General features: G+C 35.1%; 1 protein-coding gene across 4 annotated transcripts in view; it reads left to right on the plus strand.

Moving 5' to 3' along the window:
• Positions 1–21,849, plus strand: part of DPH6 (diphthamine biosynthesis 6) — a 175,856-nt gene that overhangs the window by 74,928 nt on the left and 79,079 nt on the right. For all 4 annotated transcript variants that reach the window (XR_002800601.2, XM_023620489.2, XM_023620504.2 and 1 more), the window contains exon 4: positions 19,751–19,824. Coding sequence is in view for 3 of the 4 variants with exons in the window: in XM_023620489.2 (XP_023476257.1) it covers positions 19,751–19,824 (74 nt within the window). In the remaining variant the exon portion in view is untranslated. The remainder of the gene's footprint in view (positions 1–19,750; positions 19,825–21,849) is intronic.

Here is a 21,849-nt window from a genome sequence, read left to right on the forward strand (position 1 = left end):
TATGCTATATGGAATGCATATAGGAACTCAAATGTTTATTGAATAAGTGAATTGAATAAGTGAGTGAGTGGAAAAAGTTAGGCTGTTAGAATTTGTCTCTTGGTGATTTTTAGACATTTTAGTTTGGTAAGTAATTTTTTCCTCTTCTTTTTTAAGTTTTCTTAAATGACTATGTCCTGTTAAGGATATTGTACTCTTCCAGGGCCTCTTTGCCTTCATATCCATTCTTTGCCCCTTCTAGGCACTGCTTGGTATCCCAAGGGGGCTTAGTGGACTTAAATATCCTTGCTCCCATTAATTGGCTTTTCCTTGGATTTGGTGAGTGGAAGCCACTGGGGAGACTGAAGATCAGAAGGAAGGGAGAAACTCTGGTTCTTTCCTTTTTCTGTTTCTGGGTAGAGTCTGCTGTGGCTGACTGGCCTCTTGCTTCAGCTCCCATTGGGCAGGTCCACTGAGATTCTAGCTTCTGCCAGGGTACTTGGTTCCTGGGCTCTAGAAAACTCCTCCTTTATCCCTTCAGCCTATGGATAGTAACTACTTTCTGCTGTTGCTGGTCCCTGGTTATCTCACTGTGCTCTTTTTTTAGCTTCTCAGTTTGTCACCTGTGTTATCAATTCCCTGCACTTCCCTTTAAATTCTTAGAGTGGTTTCTGTTTTTCTAGTTGGACTTTGACTGGTATAGTCATTGAAGTCCTAATCTTATAAAGTATAACTTTAATATTGCTAAATAATAAATTAAATAGCCATCCCTTTACATTTATTATTTCAGGGTCCATAGAAATGACTGAATTCTTCTCATGCATTTTTTTGATGATTTGAGTATAAGACATTATATGGGTGCTATGTAGTTGCTAACAGAATCTAACAGAACTTAGAACACGTGTGTAAAATAACTTATGTAAAGTGCTTCAAGAAATGTACAGAGTAAGAGGAATAAAGGGTTTAAAGGACGGATCAGATGTGGCTTCATAGGTTGTGAAGAATGAGTAGGATTGTACTTGGTGGAGATTGGGCCAGAGAACGGGTAGAAAATTGCAAATGAAAAGAATAAGAACAAAGGTATGGAGATGGGAATTAGTGTATTTAGCCTAAATAGTAGATAGGTATATAAAGGATTTATGAAAATAAATGTAGATTAGAGAGAGAAATTTATTTGGCAGATGGGGAAGTGTGAAGGGATTGATTTTAGGAAAATAAATCTGTTAGTTGGATCGATTGGAGGGAGAAGAAATTAGAGGTGGAGAGAGCAGTGATGGCTCCACTGATCTTATTCTGGGGAGAGCTGAGAGGATCTGAACTAGGAATACTGTAGTGAAAGGCCTAATTTGCTGTAAGTGGTGAGTAGATAGGGAGAGTCTTTGTATCTCAGCATGTATCTGGCTCCAAGTCAGCACCCATAAAGAGTGGAGAGTCTAATGTAAGTTACTTGTACATTTTGAGCCTGGGTGATGTTAGTGACAAAAATAGAGAAATGAGGAAATAAATAGTATTTGCATTGCCCTTTATTATTATTGAGCACTTTCCACTGTTATACTAGTTGCCTCACACAATACTATGAACTAGATGTTATTATTTGTGTTTTATAAAGAAGCTGTGCTCATGAGAGTTAAGAGATTTGTACCAGATTTTGTTATTGGGTATGTTGTAAAGCTGAGTATTTTAACTCAGGTCTTCCCTTTCCCTGGTTTTCTTTTTGAAATAATTAACTACATTAACTTTGTTAATTACATATAAAATCAAATATTCTTTTTCCATAAATCACAGGTTCTATAGTAATTATGATAAGTTTAACTTTGGACATGTTTTTTAAAAGAAGGTTATAAACTTTTTAAAAAGTTTTTTTCTGAGAGTACAACTGTTGTTTACAGTTGAGGTACAGGTAATAAGTTTTCTTTTGTTTTGCTATTTGGAGGACACCCATGGTTTAAGAGATTATGAAGCTAGATACATTTTCTCATGGCTTTGTCATTCTTGAACTGGAAGTGTTTCTGCATTTTAGTAGAAGTAAGACTAAACTGGGAAATGGCATATCAGATTCTATCACGGTGCCATCAACATGTTTTATGAACTTGTAGAACTAAACATGATGCATTCTGCCTTGGTTCTACATTCCCTTCTAGCAATTGCACCATCCCTCTTTACAACAAATTTTTCTGTAATTTTTATTTATATTTTATTTCTCTTCGCCCATTTTCTTATCCTGCTTCAGTTTGTTTCCCTTCAACACCAATTTTTTATAACTTCTCATGTGAAGGTCAGTAACAGCCAAATCCTATGGACGTGTTTTGTTCTTTTTCACCCCTAATCTTTCCTTTCCTTGACCTCTTTGTAATACTTGGTACTACAGACTTTCCTTCTTTTAAAAACTTGTTTGACCTTAGCTTCTGTGCTATCTCTCCCTCTTAGTTTTCCATCTGTCTGTCCTTAGTTTTCTTTCATGACCCTTCTCTTTCTGCCCACTTTATAAATGTTATGGTTCCTCATGGCTTCATTCTTCACCCTCTTCTTTCAGTCTACATTTCCTTGTTATTTGATCTCATCTGTTCTCATGGCTTCAGTCACCCAATTATACTTTTTTTGAGCTCCATACCCAACTGTCTACTGGACTGCTCTCATTGAATGACCAAAGACACATAAGGCTTTATGTCCAAAGTAGTACTCATCATATTCCTCCCCACATTTGTGTATTTCTTATGAAATCAATACCATTGCTCTCCATCAAATGACCAAGCCAAAAACTAAATAGCATTCTGGTTCATTTCTCAGCTGCATGCCACCAAAATCTGTCAGTCGTTCCTAATATCACAAATCTGCCTTCCCCTTGTCATCATCATAACCACTGCCTTAGTTTGGTCCTTCATAATTTCTCATTTAGATTTCTTTAGGGTTTCCTAAGTAGTTGTTCTGCTTCTAACTTTCTATTTTCATGTTCAGTACTCCTGCATAATCTTTTAAAAATGTAAGTCCAATTGTACAACAATGTTAATGTACTTAACGCTCCATGCTTATCAATTGGAAGATTTACTGTTGTTAAAATGTCCATACTACCCAAACTGATTTACAGATTCAATGCAATCCTATCAAAATTCCAATGGCAATTTTGATAGAAATAGAAAAAAATCCTAAAATTTGTATGGACCAACAAAAGACCCCAAATAGTTGAAACAATCTTAAGAAAGAAGAACAAAGCTCAAGGCATCACACTTTTTGTTTCAAACTATATGACAAAGCTATAGTAATTGAAACAGTATGATATTGGCATAAAAACGGACACATAGATCAGTGGAACAAAATAAAGAGCCCAGAAATAAACCCTTTCATTTATGGTCAATTAATTTTCAACAAGGGAGCCAAGAATCTACAATGAAGAAAGCATGATGTCTTAAATAAATGGTGTTGGGAAAACTAGTTAGCCACATGCAAAAGAATGAAACTGCACCCCTATTTTACACCTTATATAAAAATCAACTGAAAATGGATTAAAGACTTGAATATAAGATCTGAAACTGTAAAACTCCTAGAAGAAGACATAGGGGGTAAACTCTGGTATTGGCCTTGGCAATGGTGTTTTGGATTTGACACCAAGCAAAGGCAACAAAAACAAAAATAACCAAGTGGGACTGCATCAGACTAAAAAGCTTCTGTACAGCCTTGGAAACCATCAGCAAATGAAAAAGCATCCTACAGAATGGGAGAAAATATTTGCAAACCACATATATTATAAGGATTTAATATCCAAAATACATAAGGAACTCATATACAACTCAATAGCAAAAAAAAAAAACCCGATTAAAAAATGAGCATAGAACCTGAATAGACATTTTTCCAAAGAAGACATACAGATGGCCAACAGGTACATGAAAAGGTGCTCAAAATCAGGGGAAAATTATCAGGGATATCAAAACCACAATGAGATATCACCTCACATCTGTTAGGATGTGTATTATCAAAAAGACAAGAGATAACAAATGCTAGCAAGGATATGGAGAAAAGGGAACCCTTGTGCACTTTTGACAGAAATGCAAACTGGTAAAGCCGCTATGGAAAACAGTGTGGAAGAGAAACTAAAAATAGAGCTATCATATCCAGCAATTCAACTTCTGGGTATATATCCAAAGGAAGCGAAATCATTATCTCATAGAGATATATGTACTCTCATGTTCATTACAGCATTATTCACAAGCCAAAGTGTGGAAGCAACCTAAGTGTCCATTGACAGATGAATGGGTAAAGAAAATGTGGTGTATATATATATATATATATATACAATGTAGTATTATTTAGCCTTAAAAAAGAAGACATCCTGCCATTTGCAAAAACATTGATGAACTTAGAAGGCATCATACTAAGTGAAATAAGCCAGACAGAGAAAGATAAATACTGCATGGTATCACTTATTTGTAGAATCTAAAAAAAAAAAAAAAAAAAATTGAATTCATAGAAGCAGAGAGTGGAAATGTTGTTCCCAAGGGCTGTGGGATGTGGGAAATAGGGAGAGGTTGGTAAAGGGGCATAAACTTTCAGTTATAAGATGAATAAGGTCTGAAGATTTCATGTTTAACATGGTGACTATAGTTGATAATACTGTATTGTATAATTGAAATTTGCTTTGAGAGTAGAATTTAGATGTTCTCACCAAGAAAAGGGTAAATATGTGAGGAGATGGATGTGCTAATTAACTTGATAGTGAGAATTCCTTCACAATGTATACATATATCAAATCATACCATTGCACATGTTAAATATCTGACAATTTTGTCAATTATACCTCAATAAAGCTGGAATAATTTTAAATACATATAAAAATAATAATCCCTGTTTATATAAGTTGCATTTTAAAAGTCATCTCAAACTAGTGCGAGGAAGTTTCCTTGGGAGCTTGAACAATGAGATCAGAAAGCAGCTTCTAAACAGATTAAACGCTTGCTCCGAACTGATGTTTCCAAATGAAAACGTCTTAATTGTTGCTTTATTTTCCCAACAAGGATTAGCAATTTAATCCTTTGTTTATTTATTTTGCTGTTGTTAAAGAGTTTCACAGAAGTCTCCAAATGTCTCCGTATCTTTTTAGCAAGAAGAATGTTCTTGGGAAGCTCAAGGAAGACAGCAACTGTAGTTCTAGACTTCTGTTCGGTGTCGTATGTAGGTTGAATTTGATCTAGGGTGACCAGCAATCTCAGAGTTTCTCCACTGAGTTTCGGGTGTGCTATGTAGCAAAGAGCTGATTTATTAAAACTAGGAGTGTCATACTGTGGCAACTAAGATGGAGATTCAAAAGTAAAATAATACATCCCGTTAGTTTTAAATGGAAATAAATGACAACTGATTATGTTTTTCTACAATTTCTTTGTCATTTAATATTCAGCCTTAACAACTTTTTCCCTATTTAATTGAGAAAGCTCACAAAGGGAGACAATAATGCTGCAAATTAGTGACCTAATATTCTGTCATGAGCTCACTGTTTAATGGAGGAACTCCAGATGGTGATCATTTTCCATTTTAGAAATGTTTTATATTGATGACGCTAAGAAAAACAAAAGCCTTTTTAACAAGTCAAATAAAATTTTTAGTCAGATGCGAATATATCACTCGGGAATTTTAAGTCTTACTTTTAGAATTATTTTATTTAAAATAGTATTCATTTCTGTGTTTTTTTTTAATTAACTTGGACTTGCGTAATTCTACAGAAGTGAAAAATTAAAAGTGTAAGAAAAAAGCATCTATGCTTTACTGGCCATATAAATTTCTTGTTTAGTTATCCAGGCCTTAGAACATGGTTGGCATTCACAAATGTTTCTTATTTAATAATGTCATGTTGCCAAAAGTCCAAATATCGCCACTCAGAGCTATAATGCAAGTGTGCTTCTTTAATGAATGGTTCATATTAAAAATGTTAGAATGGCTTTCGGATGAAAAACACTTTAAATTCAGCAGATCATTTTTTTCTCAACAGGCAGGAACTCATTAATGGAATAATACTGGTAACTGAAGCATTTTTCAAAGAAAATAATATCCTCGATAAATGTAAGCTGCATATCTTCTCATCTTTAGAATAAGTAGGCCTAGTTTTCATTTGTGAAAAAGGACAGCTTATTTTCAATTTATCTTGTTGGCTTTGTGAACCAGCTTCGCAGTGTGGAGACAAGTGAATATTGAGTGAACAAATCTAATTTCTAGATTTCTACCTTTAAATCCTCCTTCTAAACTTGTAATTATCACTATTACCATATGGCTGAAGCTTTCATCATCCCATTCTCTGTACTGGGTGCCTTTTAGCTGTGATATGGTAGAGCTTTGCATGTGAATGAGACGACCACATCGGGTACTTTTCATAGTAGAAATCCATTTGTATCCTTGTCTCTCTATGTTCCTGGTACTATTTGTTGATAGTACTGTCAAATCCAGTTGATTCTGGCTCCTAATGACCCTGTTTAAAACAAAATGAAACCCTACCCAGTCTTTTGCACCTTCAGTCGCTATATCAGACAATGCTCTGCTGCTATTCATAGAGTTTTCATGGCCAGTTTTCTTGGAAGTGGGTGACCAGATCCTTCCTAGTCTGTCTTAGTCTTGAAGCTCCAGTGAAACCTGTCCACCATGGGTGACCCTGCTGGTATTTGAAATACTGGTGGCATAGCTTTCAGCATCACAGCAACATGTAGTCGCCACAGTGTGACAATTGACAGATGGGTGCTATGGTTCTCTAACTGGAAAGCAAACCTGGGCCACAGCGGTGAGATCACTGAATCTTAACCGCTAGAACACTGGGGATGGCTCCTGATACTTTAGGGTACTGATTTTAAGAGTAGTCATGGGGGCTGGCCCTGTGGCCAAGTGGTTAAGTTTGCGCACTCCACTTGAGCGACCTGGAGTTTCACTGGTTCAGATTCTGGGCGCAGACATGGCACCACTCATCAGGCCATGTTGAGGTGGAGTCCTACATGCCACAACTAGAGGGACCCACAACTAGAATATGCAACTATGTACTGGGGGGATTTGGGGAGAAAAAGCAGGAAAAAAAAAACCCAGAAGATTGGCAACAGTTGTTAGCTCAGGTGCCAATCTTTGAAAAAAGAAAAAGAGTAGTCAGTAAGACTTTAGGACAGGTTATAAACTCATATGGGCAGGTCCGTGTTCTTACTTCTTTTGTTGATTAGAATAGGACTAATGGCATATTAGGCCCCTATTGATTGGTTGTTGAATATGGAAGATTCAACCACACAATCAAATACCAAATGGAGCTAGACAATTTGGATTGTGTAGATTTGTTAGCTGATCAATTATATATATTTCTTTTTAAAGCCAGATTTATTTCTTTGAAAAAAAGTATTTGGTGGGTTTTATACATAAATGCTATCTTAAGGAGAATGTAGAACGACAGTAGTAGGAGTGGTATCTATTTTCTTATACTCAAGAAGGGCAAAGAATCAACATTTTTGACTGTTTACTATTTGGAGTATAATTTTTTTAAAAAGTATTGCCTAATATCATCGCCCCAGGCAAGGATTCCTTCCTTTGTCGTGCATTATACTCTGTATAGACTTATGTTACTTATTTTACTTCTTTCTTTACTGGTTCATTCTCTTGCATCCTTCACCACTAGATTTTAATTCTTAAGGTCAGCAGCTGTACCATTTTCAAATGTATTTTCCCCTTCCTAGTATAGGGCCTGCCATATAATAAGCCTTTATAAATTACTGTTTAGTAAATATATGAATAATTTGCCTGCCAGTTTACTAGCAAATAGGATAAGAGATGAATACATCTATGCGTAGATGTACTTTTAATAACTTCACCCAGTTGAAAAAGTAATACAAATGTTATAAAAATATTTAAGAAAGTGTAAACTTGGAAATAAAATAATAAAATGAAATATTATTTAGAAATAAGCATTATTACAGTTTGGTCTATTGCTTGTCCTCTTTCCAGCCTATGGATATTTCAAAAAATATCTGTGTATTTTAATATATAATCAGAAATATTTTTCACTTAATCTTATATCATAAATATATCCTGGTATTGCATATCCTTTGAAAATATGCTGTTTAGTGCCTACTTTGTTATCTCTCTTCTAAATGTACCATGATTTAGTCAGTCATCCTATTATTTGGGATTTTAGGATTTTTCAGTTTTTGTTACAGTTACATGAAAAATATAAATACGATGAATATCCTTATACAAGACTTGTATACACATTTACAGTTATTTTTATAGACTAAATTGCTGGAAGTAAAATGTGAAACTGCTGAGTCTAAGAGAATAAACATAATAAAGGTTCTTGACACATATTGCAGAATTACTTTTCAGAAAGGAGGCACTAGTAACAGCCCCATCAGTGGTGTATGAGATTATGCAGTTCCCCGTATCCTTATCATCTTTGAGTGTTAATCAGATTTTAATCAAATTACAGACACATACATTTATTTGACAAAAATAATTCTAGCTTGATTTTCCTTTGTTTTTCTGAAGGTTGAAATTAGTCATTTGTATTTTTTCTCTTAAAAATGCCTATTAATATCTTTTCTCATTTTTACTATTGGGTGTTAATCTGTTCCTTATTAATTTGAAATACAAGGATATTAACAGTTTCTCATGTATGTTACAACGTAGTATTTTTATTTTTTTTTATTTCCTTCATTTTGTTTTGGGTGACTGTTGAAGTATAGAAATACTATAATTTTATGTGGTCAACTTCATTCAATTATAAATATTTATTGAATATTGAATATTGTCCCAGGTACTTTTCTAGAGCCAAGGATATAGTGGGAACAGGACCAAATACCTGCCCTCATATAGCTTGAAGACAGACATTAAAAAAGTAAATAAGTAAATATATGATGTAATTTCAAGTAATGCCATGAAGAAAATAAAGCCAGGGCAAGGAAATAGACAGTGATGTTGAGGAGGTAAGAGGACTATTTTAGAAAGAGAAGTTAGAGAAGGCCTTCTGAGGTATTTGAGCAAAGACCCGAAGGAAGTGAGAGCACAAGCCACAAAAGTATCTAGAGGACATCTGTCATATGCACAGGAAAAGGTAAGCCCGGAGATCCTGAGATGGAAACAAGCTTAAATGTTTGAGGAACAGCAAGACGTCTAGTGTGGATCATTGGAGTGAACTGGGAGGGTAGTAGTAGGTGGAAATATCAGAGAAGTTAGCAGGGTCCAGGTCCTATAGAACTTTGCATATATTATCTACAAGAAGCTTGGGTATTAATCTTAAGTACTATGGGAAGCCACTGGAGGATTTTTAATCAGGGAGCTACAAGTTATGGTTTGTTTTTTGAAAGATCACCTTGTTACTCTGTGGAGATAAACTGTAGTGAGGAAGAGTGGACTTAGGGAGACCAGTTAGGAAACTACAGTCTTGCATTGCTTAACAACAGGAATAACTTACGAGAAATGTGTTAAGTGGGTTTGTCATTGTGCAAACATCATAGAATGTACTTATACAAACCTAGACAGTATTGCCTAGTACACACCTAGGCTATATAGTACTAATCTTATGGGACCACTGTCAGATATACAGTCCATTGTTGACTGAAATGTCATTATGCAGCACGTGATTGTATTGCAGTAGTCCATTTGAGAGGTGATGGTGGTTTAGGACTAGACGGGTAATGGTGGAGGAGATGAGAAGTGGTTGGATATTTTTGAAAGATGAAGCTAATAGAACTACTTGATTGGTTGTAGGTCATAAGGGAAAGAGAAACCATGGATGACTCTAAGGTTTTTGGCCGAACAATAATATATATGCAGTGTCATTTCCTAAGATGAGGAGCCATGGAAGGATCTCTGGGTGGGATGGGTGTATGTGCCTGAATCAGAAGTTTTATTTTGAATCTCTTCAAGTCTGAGATACTTTGTAGACACCCAGAGGGGTATTAGAGCAGACGTTTGGATTCTAGATTTCAGGGGAGAAGTGGGGATGATTGACTTTGGGATAATATTAAGAACCATACAACCAAATGAAATCACTGGGGAATGAAGGTAGTTAGAAAAGGGAGGAGAGCCAAAGACTGAGCTCTGTGCACTTTAATTTTTAGAGGTTATGAAGAGGACAAGGAGCCAGTAAGGGAGAATGAGGAACAGCCATTGAGATAGGAGAAAGAAATGAAGTACAATAAGGACAGAGAATTGACCATTGAATTTGGAAAACTTAGTGGTCACTAGTTAGCATGATAAGAGGGATTTTAGTAGACTGATTGGAACCCAAGGTTGCCTGGAGTGAGTTTAAAAGAGAATGAGTGTTGAGGAAATGGAGAAGAATATGTCAACTCTTTTGAAGAGTTTTAGTTTAATAGGGAGAAATAGTGGTAACTGGAAGAGGACATGAGTTGTTGAGAGCCATCATAGCATATTATGTAATGATAAACGTGAACCAGCAGTAAAAGTTGATAGTACAGAAGAAAAAAGGTTCTTTCTTTAGCTGTCCAGATGGATTGGGATCCCGTGCAAAGGGACTCTTAGGAGCAGGGTCAGTTTATCCGTTTTCATAGGAAGAGGCAGAGTCTATGGGTACAGATACTGATAGATTGATAGAGTTGATGATCCTTAGTCAAGTAAAAGCCTGAAGGAAAGCTTTTATTTTCTTTCTTTCCTAATGTTTAGAATGATTTTCCCAAGAGCAGGAAAAGTTCACCTGTGTATTCTGTATGGTTGTGCTTCTATTTTTACATTTAAATCCTAGCAATAAAATTTCTGAATTTCTATCATTGTAAGTAGTTAGCAAATTGTTCAATATCATATTTTATATAGAGAATGCTTTCCCATCAATTTTCCCTGCTAGTTTTGTCATATGCCACATTTCTATACACACTTAGGTCCTCTGTGTACACTCTGTTCTGTTCCATTGATTTGACTTTCTGAGTCAGCACCACACTGTTTTAATTACAGCATTTTCATAATATGTCTGAATACCTTTTAGTGCGTATCTAATCCTTGTCTTTCAAGTTGGGAGATATTAGTGAACTTCTTAGAATTTTCTGCATTTATATGTTACAAATCTGCACCGGGCTCTTAAGGCAGAGGATTGTGGTTTGACTGAGCATTTCTTCCCTTTTAATACAAATTGTATTGTATTTTGGCAACTGTTCTTTATAATTTTTAGTATAGGCTCCTCCCTAAGGTCATTGTAAGTGAAAATTTATTCTTTCTTTTTAGATTTCTTGCTTTTCCCCCTCCTTCAAATTAGTTTCAGACAGGGAGAATTTGTGAACATAGTTATCTATATTTCTTAGAGTTAGTCTTCATTTGTCTCGAAAATGCAGCTTTGGCAGCCTCTGTCCAGGGATTGGTCCTTCTTTGTTAATTTTACTAGTTCCCTGTTAAGACTCAGGTCTGTCTTCATCCAGCAATATTTTCTCCTAATATCCTTGATGATTTATTGTATTTCATTCATTCTTTTTCTCCTTTAGCAAGATTAATTACAGTTACTGGATTTCTGCTCTCTCCCCCTTCACCCTTATTTTATCTCTTTGTACAAAATTTTATCTTTTTTTATTGTTTCTTCTGTGATCTGAGCAAGTGTCTTCATTGTATCTTCCACCTTGCTATTTGTTTTCTTGTGTTATACATTCTGGATCTTTGTAACTTCTCATGCCAAAATTATTTTTGTGATTGTATTTTTCCTTTTAATAGTCCTTTCTAAAAAGTCTAGTTCTCTTGTTATTTTTGCTTGCCTTTCTTTTCAGACTATTTTCTTTTCTCTTCTTTTATTTCACCCATTTGTTTCTTTAAATTCTATTTTGTGTACATGATAGTTTCTAAAACTTCACTTTTTTTCCTGTGATAAATTTCTTTCCAAAATTATCTTCTCCGTATCTTGGGTCCTCTGTTCTCTCCTCTCTCGCCCTCGATGCAGCAGCTTTTCTTAGACCCAGTGTGGTGGTGTTTTTTTCTGCTTACCAAAACTGGTATTATGGAGCCATGTATAGGTTTTGGGTTTGATAGGCACTAGAATCTGTCCAGGGAAAGACATTGATGCTTTTCATGGCTATTGTCAAGCTTCTAGACCTGAAGTCGCCTTCTACTTCCTGTCTTCTTCTCCAGAAACATTTCAACTGAAGTCTTTTTTATCCCTGTTTTTCTGCTGTAATCTAACTCAGAATTCAAAAGTGTTTAACCTAGGATACTCAAATGCTGAAACCTTGGAGGAGAAACATAGCTTTCCTTCTATGTAGAACTGAATAATTTGCTCAAGAATATTTCCTTTTTTCCCTTGTTAATGTAAATTTTTAGAAATTTCCTATTACATATTCTTGGTTTAAAAAAAATCAAGAAATATAAGGTGTATAAAGCAAAAAGTGGAAGTCCCTACCCCATCCCGGTTCTTCGCTCAGTCCTGCTTTCCAGGGTAAGTCATCACCGTTAGCGGTGTACTGTATATCTTTCCAAAGAAGGCTTGTCTTTCTCTCCTTAAGAGGAAAGCTTACTACAACTAAATTCCTTGTATTTTCTTTAAAAGGCAAAAGGCTGGGCTCTATTTATACATGTACAGCATGTATGTGCATGTGCACGCATACTGACACTCCCTGTTTTGAATAAATCAGCTGTTTGCTACGTAGTCCTAGCCTCAATGGAGAAACATTGCTGAGATTCTTCCACATTAACAATTAAAAATGTATTCTGAGAAGCATGGTTGACCATCTGTATTCAGCCCTTGGATTCTTAAAGTGTTGGTATATTGGCTCTTTCTGAATAAATCCTTGGTATAACTGTCCTTTCATGTACAAGTAGGTGTAATAACGAAGCTGTGTGTGTACCAGTTTGTATGTGTTTGCTTTTGCAAGTGCCCTCTCTAATTGTCACAATTGGCCATGTACTGATAGGACTAGCTTCTCAGCAGTCTTGCATGTGTGTTTCCTGTTGACAAAGATTGGGGAAAGAGGTGATCCATCTAAGCAACAAATGAGCTTGTGATGTCTGCTTGGCTAATATAGTCATAGTTGATTTTGTAAAAATCTCTTTGCATTCCTTACTTGCAAAACAAAGAAGATAATGATAATCTACCTTAGTGCGTTGTTGAGAACAGTAACTAATATAAATGTTTAATGACATTATGCACTGCTGTTTCTAGTGCTCAGTGATGCTGTTGCTGACTTTCTTATTTCCTGAGTTGAACTTACACATCCATCATTGATAATGGTAATGGCCTAAACTGAGTAGTTTGCACTTGTGTTTAAGAGCCCCTGTGGCTTAGCAATGTGCCAGACTGTTTAGGATCCGGTCTTTGTCTCTGACTTCTCTATTACTGACATTATTATTTTTTTGTTTTTATTTTCTTCACCTTTTGTCTTAACTACTTGATTACCTTTTGATCATCTTGATCACAGGAATGTAATTTGATATGTGTTCAACTCTCCAAATTTTCTGAATTGTGTTGAATTTAGCGTTAGGTATTTCTTGATTGATTAATAATATTTATTTCACTGAGGATCTGAAATTCATTCTTTGAAGAATTTGGCAATGATATATATCAAATGTTTTGTTCTTGCTTTCATCAAGTATGACTGAAGCTTTCCCCTCAGTAATCATAACTCACCTCCTAATTCTGAAATACAGTGGTTCTGTTGAACTTTCTACAGCCTATGTTTCTGTGGATATAAGGAAGAGCACAGGTGTAGTTGGCAGACAGGCTTCAATTTAAAGCTGGTTAGTTTACTGACCAGCTATGTCAACTTTAACGGGTTAATCTCCTTGTTTTTTCACATATGAAATCAGTTTAATAGTATTTTGGAGTAACTGGGATAAGATATATGAAGTACCTATCACAAATCTTGGTATATACTAGGCACTTGGGAATATTGTTACTTTATCCTTCCTTCTTATTCATCGAAATTCTCTCCATGTTTGTGCACACACCATTACTGTATCCTGGTTGTGTCTCTTATTATCATGACCACTCTTTTCCAGTGTTTTCACTGAATTCTCCTACTTCTCCCTCTCCTTACATTTTGCCGTACCCTCGCAGTCTTACACTGAGCCCTCTTCCTACTCTATGTGCTGTTCCTTGAGGTCCTCGTTTGCTCCTGTGGCTTCAAATTCTCCTATATGCTGACAACACCACATCTTTCTCTATACTCTCTTGAGTACCAGAGTATTCAATATAAATAGTCTTATCTGTTTTGGATACCTAGCAAACAAACTGAACACAACATATACAAAGCTAAATAAACTCAGTATTTTCTTTTAAGACATGTATGTCCTTTCTTGGCTAATAGTCACATAAACTAGAATCATTAGTCCCACCCTTTATGTATGCTTCTTGTCTCTGTTCACATGGTTCTCAAGTCCTATTAATTTTATCCCTAAATTGTTTTTGGAATTTGGCCTCTTATCTCCATTCTTCAGTTCTTTCAGACTAGGCTCCTTCTTCTCTTTCTCTACTCTCTAGTCTATCCTTCACACTGTCGCCAGGTTTATCTTTCTACTTGTAAATATGATCATATCTTACTTCTTAAGATCCTTAGTGACCCAAGAGAAATGAAAACATATGTTCACACAAAGACATATAGGAAATTTCATAGCAGCTTTATTCATAAGAACCCTAAGTGGAAGCAACCCAAATATCCATCAGCAAGTGAATGGATAAACAAATGTGATATATCCATACAGTGAATTAAAATGGAATAAAAAGGAATGAACTGTGGATATACACAACATGGATCAGTCTCAAAATTATTATACCTCGTGAGAGAAGCTAGAAGCAAAAGGATACATATTGTATGATACTATTTATATAACATTTGAGAAAATGCAAACTAATGTATAATGGCATAAAGCAGATGAGTAGTTGCAGAAACCAGGTGTGAAGAGAGGATTGGGCTGCAGAGAGGCACAAAGGGTCTTTTCGGTATAACTGAAATGATTTGTATCTTGGTTGTGGTGGCAGTTTCACTGGTGTATACATTTGTGAAAACTCATTGAATTGTGCACTTTAAATGGATGTAGTTTACTATATGTGAATTGTACCTCAATAGAGTAGATTAAAAAAAATCCTACAGATAGGGGCTCTCGATTGCCTTCAGGATGCACGCTACATTTCAGAACAGTCTAATCTCAACTTACTTTTCCAGACTTTTTCCCTTTCACTTCTTGATGTGTGCTTCAACTGCAGCTACCACACCCGGCTGACTATCACGTATGTGCCAAGCCCCTTATTTTATTGCTTTGGCTCGTGTTCTTCACTCTGTCTGAATTGTTTCCCACTACCATTTTTCCCTTTCTCAACAAAATCAAGTGTGTCCTTGATGATTAAGCCCTAAAGCTACCTGCTCTGTGAAACTTTCCCCAGCTTCTCACTTTCATGTCATTTTCTCGATTACTTCATTTTGGTGCCCAAACCTCCCAACAGTAAGGATAATCTTATTTATGAAACTGGTAGATAGCATGGACATATAAAATATTTTTGGTTGTATGTTTTATCATTAAGTGAACAATTAAAGAATGATGACCATGACAGTTAGCATTATTGTTGAAGGGGGTTACATGGCTGGTTAAGCTTGGTGATATTATTTTGGTGAGCACTGTGGTATAGCTCTCCAGGCTGGAGACTTGATTTTGACAATGTACCAAGAAGTTATCAGTCTCTCTAGTATAGACTAATACAAACCAAGTTCATTTAAGACTAATGTGTAAGCCAGAATGCCAATTCATTAATTTATAATGTATACCATATGTGTTTAAATAGATGAGAATGCTTGTTTTGATGGAGTAGCATAATCTTTCTGGGTTTGAAAGTAATAAGGCAACCTAAATTAGAGTCTGAAGGTTGCTTAGTGTGTATGGAATTGGATCAGAGGATGTTGGTTTGAATCTGGCCAAATTTCTGGGTCCCGGGTTCGATATTAACTGTTTTCTGCAGCACATTCATTTTTATTTCAGGTATGTCACAAGGTGATTTCTTTGGCTCTATATTTATGCTGCCTCAGTATATCTTTTATTCTAGCAGTCATTTTCGCTTGTTTCTCTGCTGACACTACCATTGCTGTTATGTTGCTACTATTGTTAATTTACTTTTTCCCCAAAACAATATGGGGCATGGGTCAATGCTTGAGTTTAGCTTTATATTAGCTTGAGTTTAGAGCAGATTGACTATCTGATAGATCTTTATCTTTTTATTTATTTATTTAGAGGAAGATTAGCCCTGAGCTAACATCCCTGCCCACCTTCCTCTACTTTGTATGTGGAACGCCTACCACAGCATGGCGTGCCAAGCTGTACCATGTCCACACCAGGGATCCAAACCGGTGAACCCTGGGCCGCCAAAGCGGAACCTGTGCACTTAACCGCTGCGCCATGGGCCGGCCCTTATCTTTATCTTTTAAAGGTCTGTTTGGCTTTCTTTGAAGTTAGTATGTTCTGAATGGTTAAGGATTCAACAGAAGTCTTTCTTATCCCTGGGTTATTCAGGACTCACTGCGTTGGAAAAGTTTGTTGTAACAGGACTGCAGAGTTGAATGTCAAGGGTGATGTATTAGTCAAGGTTCTCTAGAGAAACAGAACTAATACCATATATAAATATATATAGAAAGAGATTTGTTATGAGGGATTGGCTCCTCTGATTATGGAGGCTGAGAAGTCTCGTGTTCTGCCATTTGCAGGCTGGAGGCCCGGGAATGCTGGTGGTGTAGTTCCAGTCCAAACCCAAAGGCCCAAGAAATAGGGGAGCCAGTGATGTAAATTTCAGTCCAAGTCCAAAGGCCCAAGAACCGGGAATCCCGATGTCTGAGAGTCATAAGGGGTGGATGTCCCAGTTCAAGCAGAGAGCAAATTCGCCCTGCCTCTGCCATTTTGTTCTATTCAGACCCTCAACAGATTGGATGATGCCCACTCAGATTGATTAGGGCCATCTTCTTTACTTCGCTTGCCAATTCAAATCCTACTCTCTTCTAGAAACATCCTCACAAAAATAATGTTTTACGAGCTATCTGGACATCCCTTAGCCCAGTCAAGTTGATACATAAAATTAACAATCACAGGTTAGTAGGCTAGTGTTGAGAAGTGATAATGAGCAAGAGGTTACCACCCAGGAATGAAGGGCTTTGTATGTCAAGTTAGGCCTTTATCCCATAATAAGTGATAGTGGTGGTGGTAGTAGTCAGAAGTAGTAATAGAAGAATCAGTAACAGAGTAATTATAGAAGTAGTAGTAATAATGAAGAAGATTATGATACTGTCAGAAGAAAATATTTACTGATGACTTAGTAGGTGCTAGACACTGTTATATATCTGGATTATTGTACTCAGTATCACAATAGCCTTAGAAAACAGGAGTTATTATTATCCTCACTTTATGAATAAGGAAACTGAAACACAGAGAAATTATATAACCTGTTTAAAAATAACAGAGCTAGTAGGTGATAGGGCTGGATTTCTATTGGGTGGTAGTAACTGTGATTGGTGAACAAATTGTTAGTTAGATCTATATTTAGATTATGGACTCCCAGATGGAGAAGTCTTGGCTGTTTATTGTCAGCTCCACCATGTACTGTGATTACCAGCTTTTCTCAGATCAAGAGTAGGCAGGTACAAGTAGTGGACTCACAATGTCTGACTTTGACTGATTTTTCTAAGTTATTTTGTATATTTTTCAGCAGTGAAACCAAACTGAGTCTTCAGCCTTATCGCCACTTCTTACAAGGGAAGAGGCTTTATACAATTGGACACATTTTGTTTTTTCCCCCTTGAGAAATTTAACTCTCTTTTGTATTATTTCTACAATAATTTGTAAATGTATTTATTTTTACTTGTTTTTTTTTTTTTTTTTTTTTACTTTTCAGGTCAAATTTTTATATTGCACTTATTTGTTGAAATAAAGATTCTCACATTAAAAAAATTAATGATCTATATTTAGGCCTAGTTTTGAAGAATAGTTAGAATTCAGCAGGGTATATAATTCTACAGCTGATTAAATAGGTATTATCAAATAAAATATAAAAGAGATAGAAATAGAAGAGGATTCCAGAGAATGTGTGTAGACGAAGAAGAATTAAATAGTAATTATTTTAGGGTTGTGGTGAGCATTAAATGAGAATCATAGAATGTTAGCACATTTTAAATGGATAATAAATGCTAATTATTATTTAACAGTGGCTTGACTTAGTCAAGAAAGAAAAACACCAGTAGCTCTCGTCTTTATTTCCATGATCTATAGAGAAATGCACACACACACATACATACACATACATATATGGTATTCAGTACTTTATATATTCGAACAGCAGAACTTCAGGTAAACAACTATGTGGTATAAGAATATAAGTGAAATTTTGATCTTTTGATAACACTGTTCACTACTCTGTGATCTATGCCATATTTGCATTTAATGAGGAACAGTCTGCCTTGATTTTTTCTAATGAATACAGTGTCTTTTATGAAAAGAAAATGGCTAGGAAGGTTAGAGAAAGGTTATAAGCGAATGTTCTCACAAAGTTGCTGAAATAGGAAAGTAAAGGAAATAGCTCTTTTCCTGGAAACCTTATCTAATAGAAAGAATCATTTTATTTTTGGGAGGTTTGGGCTGATATTTCTCTATCATTTTTGAAGGGAAATTTTAAGTTGGCTTTATCTCTGAAGATGAGAGATTCCTGTTGTACATGTTTGTTTATTTATTATGGAATCGTTTTAGGACATACTGGGTTATTTCAGTATGTCTTGAAGCATTACGTTTGTTTTTATGTGAAACATTATTGTTGTTCTTTGTAGGTTTCCAAGTTTGGGAAGACCAGAGTATTAATAATGAAGTCATCTCTCTGAAGTAATTTCTTCTGTACTCCATATGCTAGGATGGATTTTCTTTTTATCCCTATTCAGAGAATTTCTGTTCAATTTGTTATTAGTAATTACCCCCTAGTCACTTTCTTCATATCTATTTTCTAGATAACAATTCCCTAGATTTTACCTGTATTGTGTATTATTCTTCCCTAAGTGTATTATCTTATACTTCTTTACATTAAATCTCATCTTAGAGCTGTCCTTTCAAATCCCCAAGTTGTCCATATCCATCTGTATACTTGATTGATCTTCTTTTCTTTCCTTCTTAATCCATCCTAGCTTTGTATCATCTGCAAACTTGATCATATTTGAATTTACATTCTCCTCCAGGTCATTAATGAGCATGCTGGATAGACTAGTCTTCTTTCCTGTGGGACTCTGTTGGATATATTGCTGGATGTTCTCAGTTGTAACTCTGTTGATAATAATTCATTTCTTCCTTCCCATCATAGAATTCGTTATTCATTGTGCTATACTGTTATCCAGGCAATGGCTCTACCATCTCTGCTTCCTGTATGCTCCTATGTCAATCATTATTTTCTATAATACAGCTAAAAATTATATGTTCCCTTATCTACTTATACCATTGCTTGACTTTTTGAAAAAGCTACTTAATCTGGGAAAATATTATCTTAAATAGAAATTTCTCAAAAGTTTCCATCGAACGTTAGTAAGTCTTTAAAAATATGTTAAGTGAGAAAACATTTTGGAAGTGCTGTCTAAGTCTTTGTCTTCTGCATGAAAAATGATCTCTAGATATTTGGATTTTAAGTAAAAAGAACAATTATTTTCCCCACAGCTAAGAGGATGACTTAAATGTAGGTATTTTTTTCCCGAATGTGAAGTGCATTGTCAGTAAATTACTCTGCTTCAAGTCGGTTTTCTAGATGAGACACAGTTCATTTGTAATTTTCAGAGCAGATGCAGAACCGCATGTTCATTTATTTCTAAAGTTAAATCTTTTCCTTTATTTTCAGGAAAAAGAAGAAGTAGAGGGGATATCAGTAGGTGCCATACTTTCTGACTATCAGCGTGTTCGAGTAGAAAATGTGTAAGAGGGCATTAATTTGTCCTATATTTTAAAATTACATGGATTTAAAAATGTGAATAAATGAAAAATATAATTGTATCCAATAATAAATAGATATGATATTCTATATGCCCCATGGAACTAACTGGATATATTTACCTAAGTGGCAAATGTTGTACTTTTACTTTCTATCTTTATACCACACATGGAGAAAACCCTAACTTACCATAGGAAAAATAAATTATTTGTAATAAAAAATTGAGACAAAGATTTTTAAAGTCAAAGTATTGTTGTCAATTTTTCCTTATTTGAATCAGTACACCCTTTTAATCTCTTTTAACTCATCATTATTTGTAGTAAAAATCAGGAGCTAATAGAAGAATTGCAGTAATATTGTAAAGAAAAAAATAACTTATTAAGGAATCTCCCCTTCTTTGATCCTTGGAATTCTGTTTTTGGCCAAAAATATTCATATGATTGAAATACATATAAGTAAAGCCATTCAACTTTCAAAGAATTTTTAGACTGTTGCTGGCCCCATCTTCCTCACCCCCAAAGGATGTAGCACTAGTAAAACATTGTCTATATCTACAGATACCAAAACAGTTAGTGCCACTGATCTATTCAAAAACTGTAACGTCAAGTGATAGTACTGATTATGTAATGTTGACTTGGCGAAACACCACCGGAATAAATTTATTTTGTATTTTTAATGTATTTGGACAAATAATATATTGTACAACAACTTTACACACAATTATATTAGCAAAAAAATGTGGACTCCAATATTAATCTTGAGCACAACTTGACCTGGAAATAAATAATTTTGCCATTCAAAAGAATAGATGGAAATAAGGGCTGTATTTATGTAATAGTTTCATATTCTTGACAAAGAAACATGTTAGTAGACTTGCAAACTTAAGTTTTACTTTTTATTTAATTTATTTTCTAATTCCACGTTGAATTTAAGGCAGTTAAAAATACGGAATTTTAAAAGTAAATAATGGGAATGCAGGGCAAAGTATAATTAAGTGAAAGGGAATATGATAATCTCATATTTGGGGATATATCGGAATCTCTGGAGAACAGAGAGTGGAGGTAGAAGTCAAAGGTGTTATTTTAAAAGAAGTTTTCCTTACATTCTGCCTGTCTACATTTTGAAACAACTGATGTATAGATGGAGATGGATTGCATATCCTTAAGCCATATGTTAGAAATAATAGTATTCTCATCAAGTTTTAGGTCACATGGCTTAATGGGTAGCCAAATTGTAGGTAGGGCCGACATCTATTTGTGAAAGTTAAAAAGTCAAATGAAAATATGCTCCTGATTAGGAGGCTGCCTTATATCATTATGGCAGAAAGGCCCAAAGCATACCCATGGAGAGAGGCAAGATTTTCAACACATGGTTAAAAGGCCCAGGTTTAATAGCATAAAGCATATCTGCAACAATTTTATCCTCAAAAATTTTAAAGCAATGTAATTGGGAGTCCATTAGTCTACAAGCTTGGTTTCAAATTAGTTTATCTTCAATTTGTAGTTTGTATTGCATCATTATATTTTCCAAATAAAAAACATTTAATAAATGTCACAAGTTCAAATGCAACAATAATTTACAGAGGAAGTGTATGTGAGCCATGATATTTTGAACTATTAAAAAATTCAAATAGGTAAAGAAGTTTGACTTAAGTCCAAAAATAGTCAAAAGATTGCGGATATCAAAGCAACAACCAAGAACTTTGCAATAAGGGCAGGGAGGAAGAAATAATTTTTTTTTGGTAAAAAGAAAAAACCTTAGCTAAAAAAAGTGGAGAAACTAGTTTGATTAGTAGGCATTAAACATTGGTGAGAAGACAGCAATAACTGTACTGCTTGTGTTATATGGGTAGTTTCAATTTTGTTATTTTTGTGTTTATTAACTGCATCAATATTCCTTTAGATGTTTTGGGACATTTTACAAAGGAAATTTATATAAAGTAGTCTCTGTAGTAAGTAAAGTTTGGTTTCTTTGAAAGTCAGGGTGTATATACATGAAAAAAATAGTGA

This window comes from Equus caballus, chromosome 1 (genome assembly GCF_041296265.1).
Source record: "Equus caballus isolate H_3958 breed thoroughbred chromosome 1, TB-T2T, whole genome shotgun sequence".
Classification (NCBI taxonomy): Eukaryota; Metazoa; Chordata; class Mammalia; order Perissodactyla; family Equidae; genus Equus; species Equus caballus.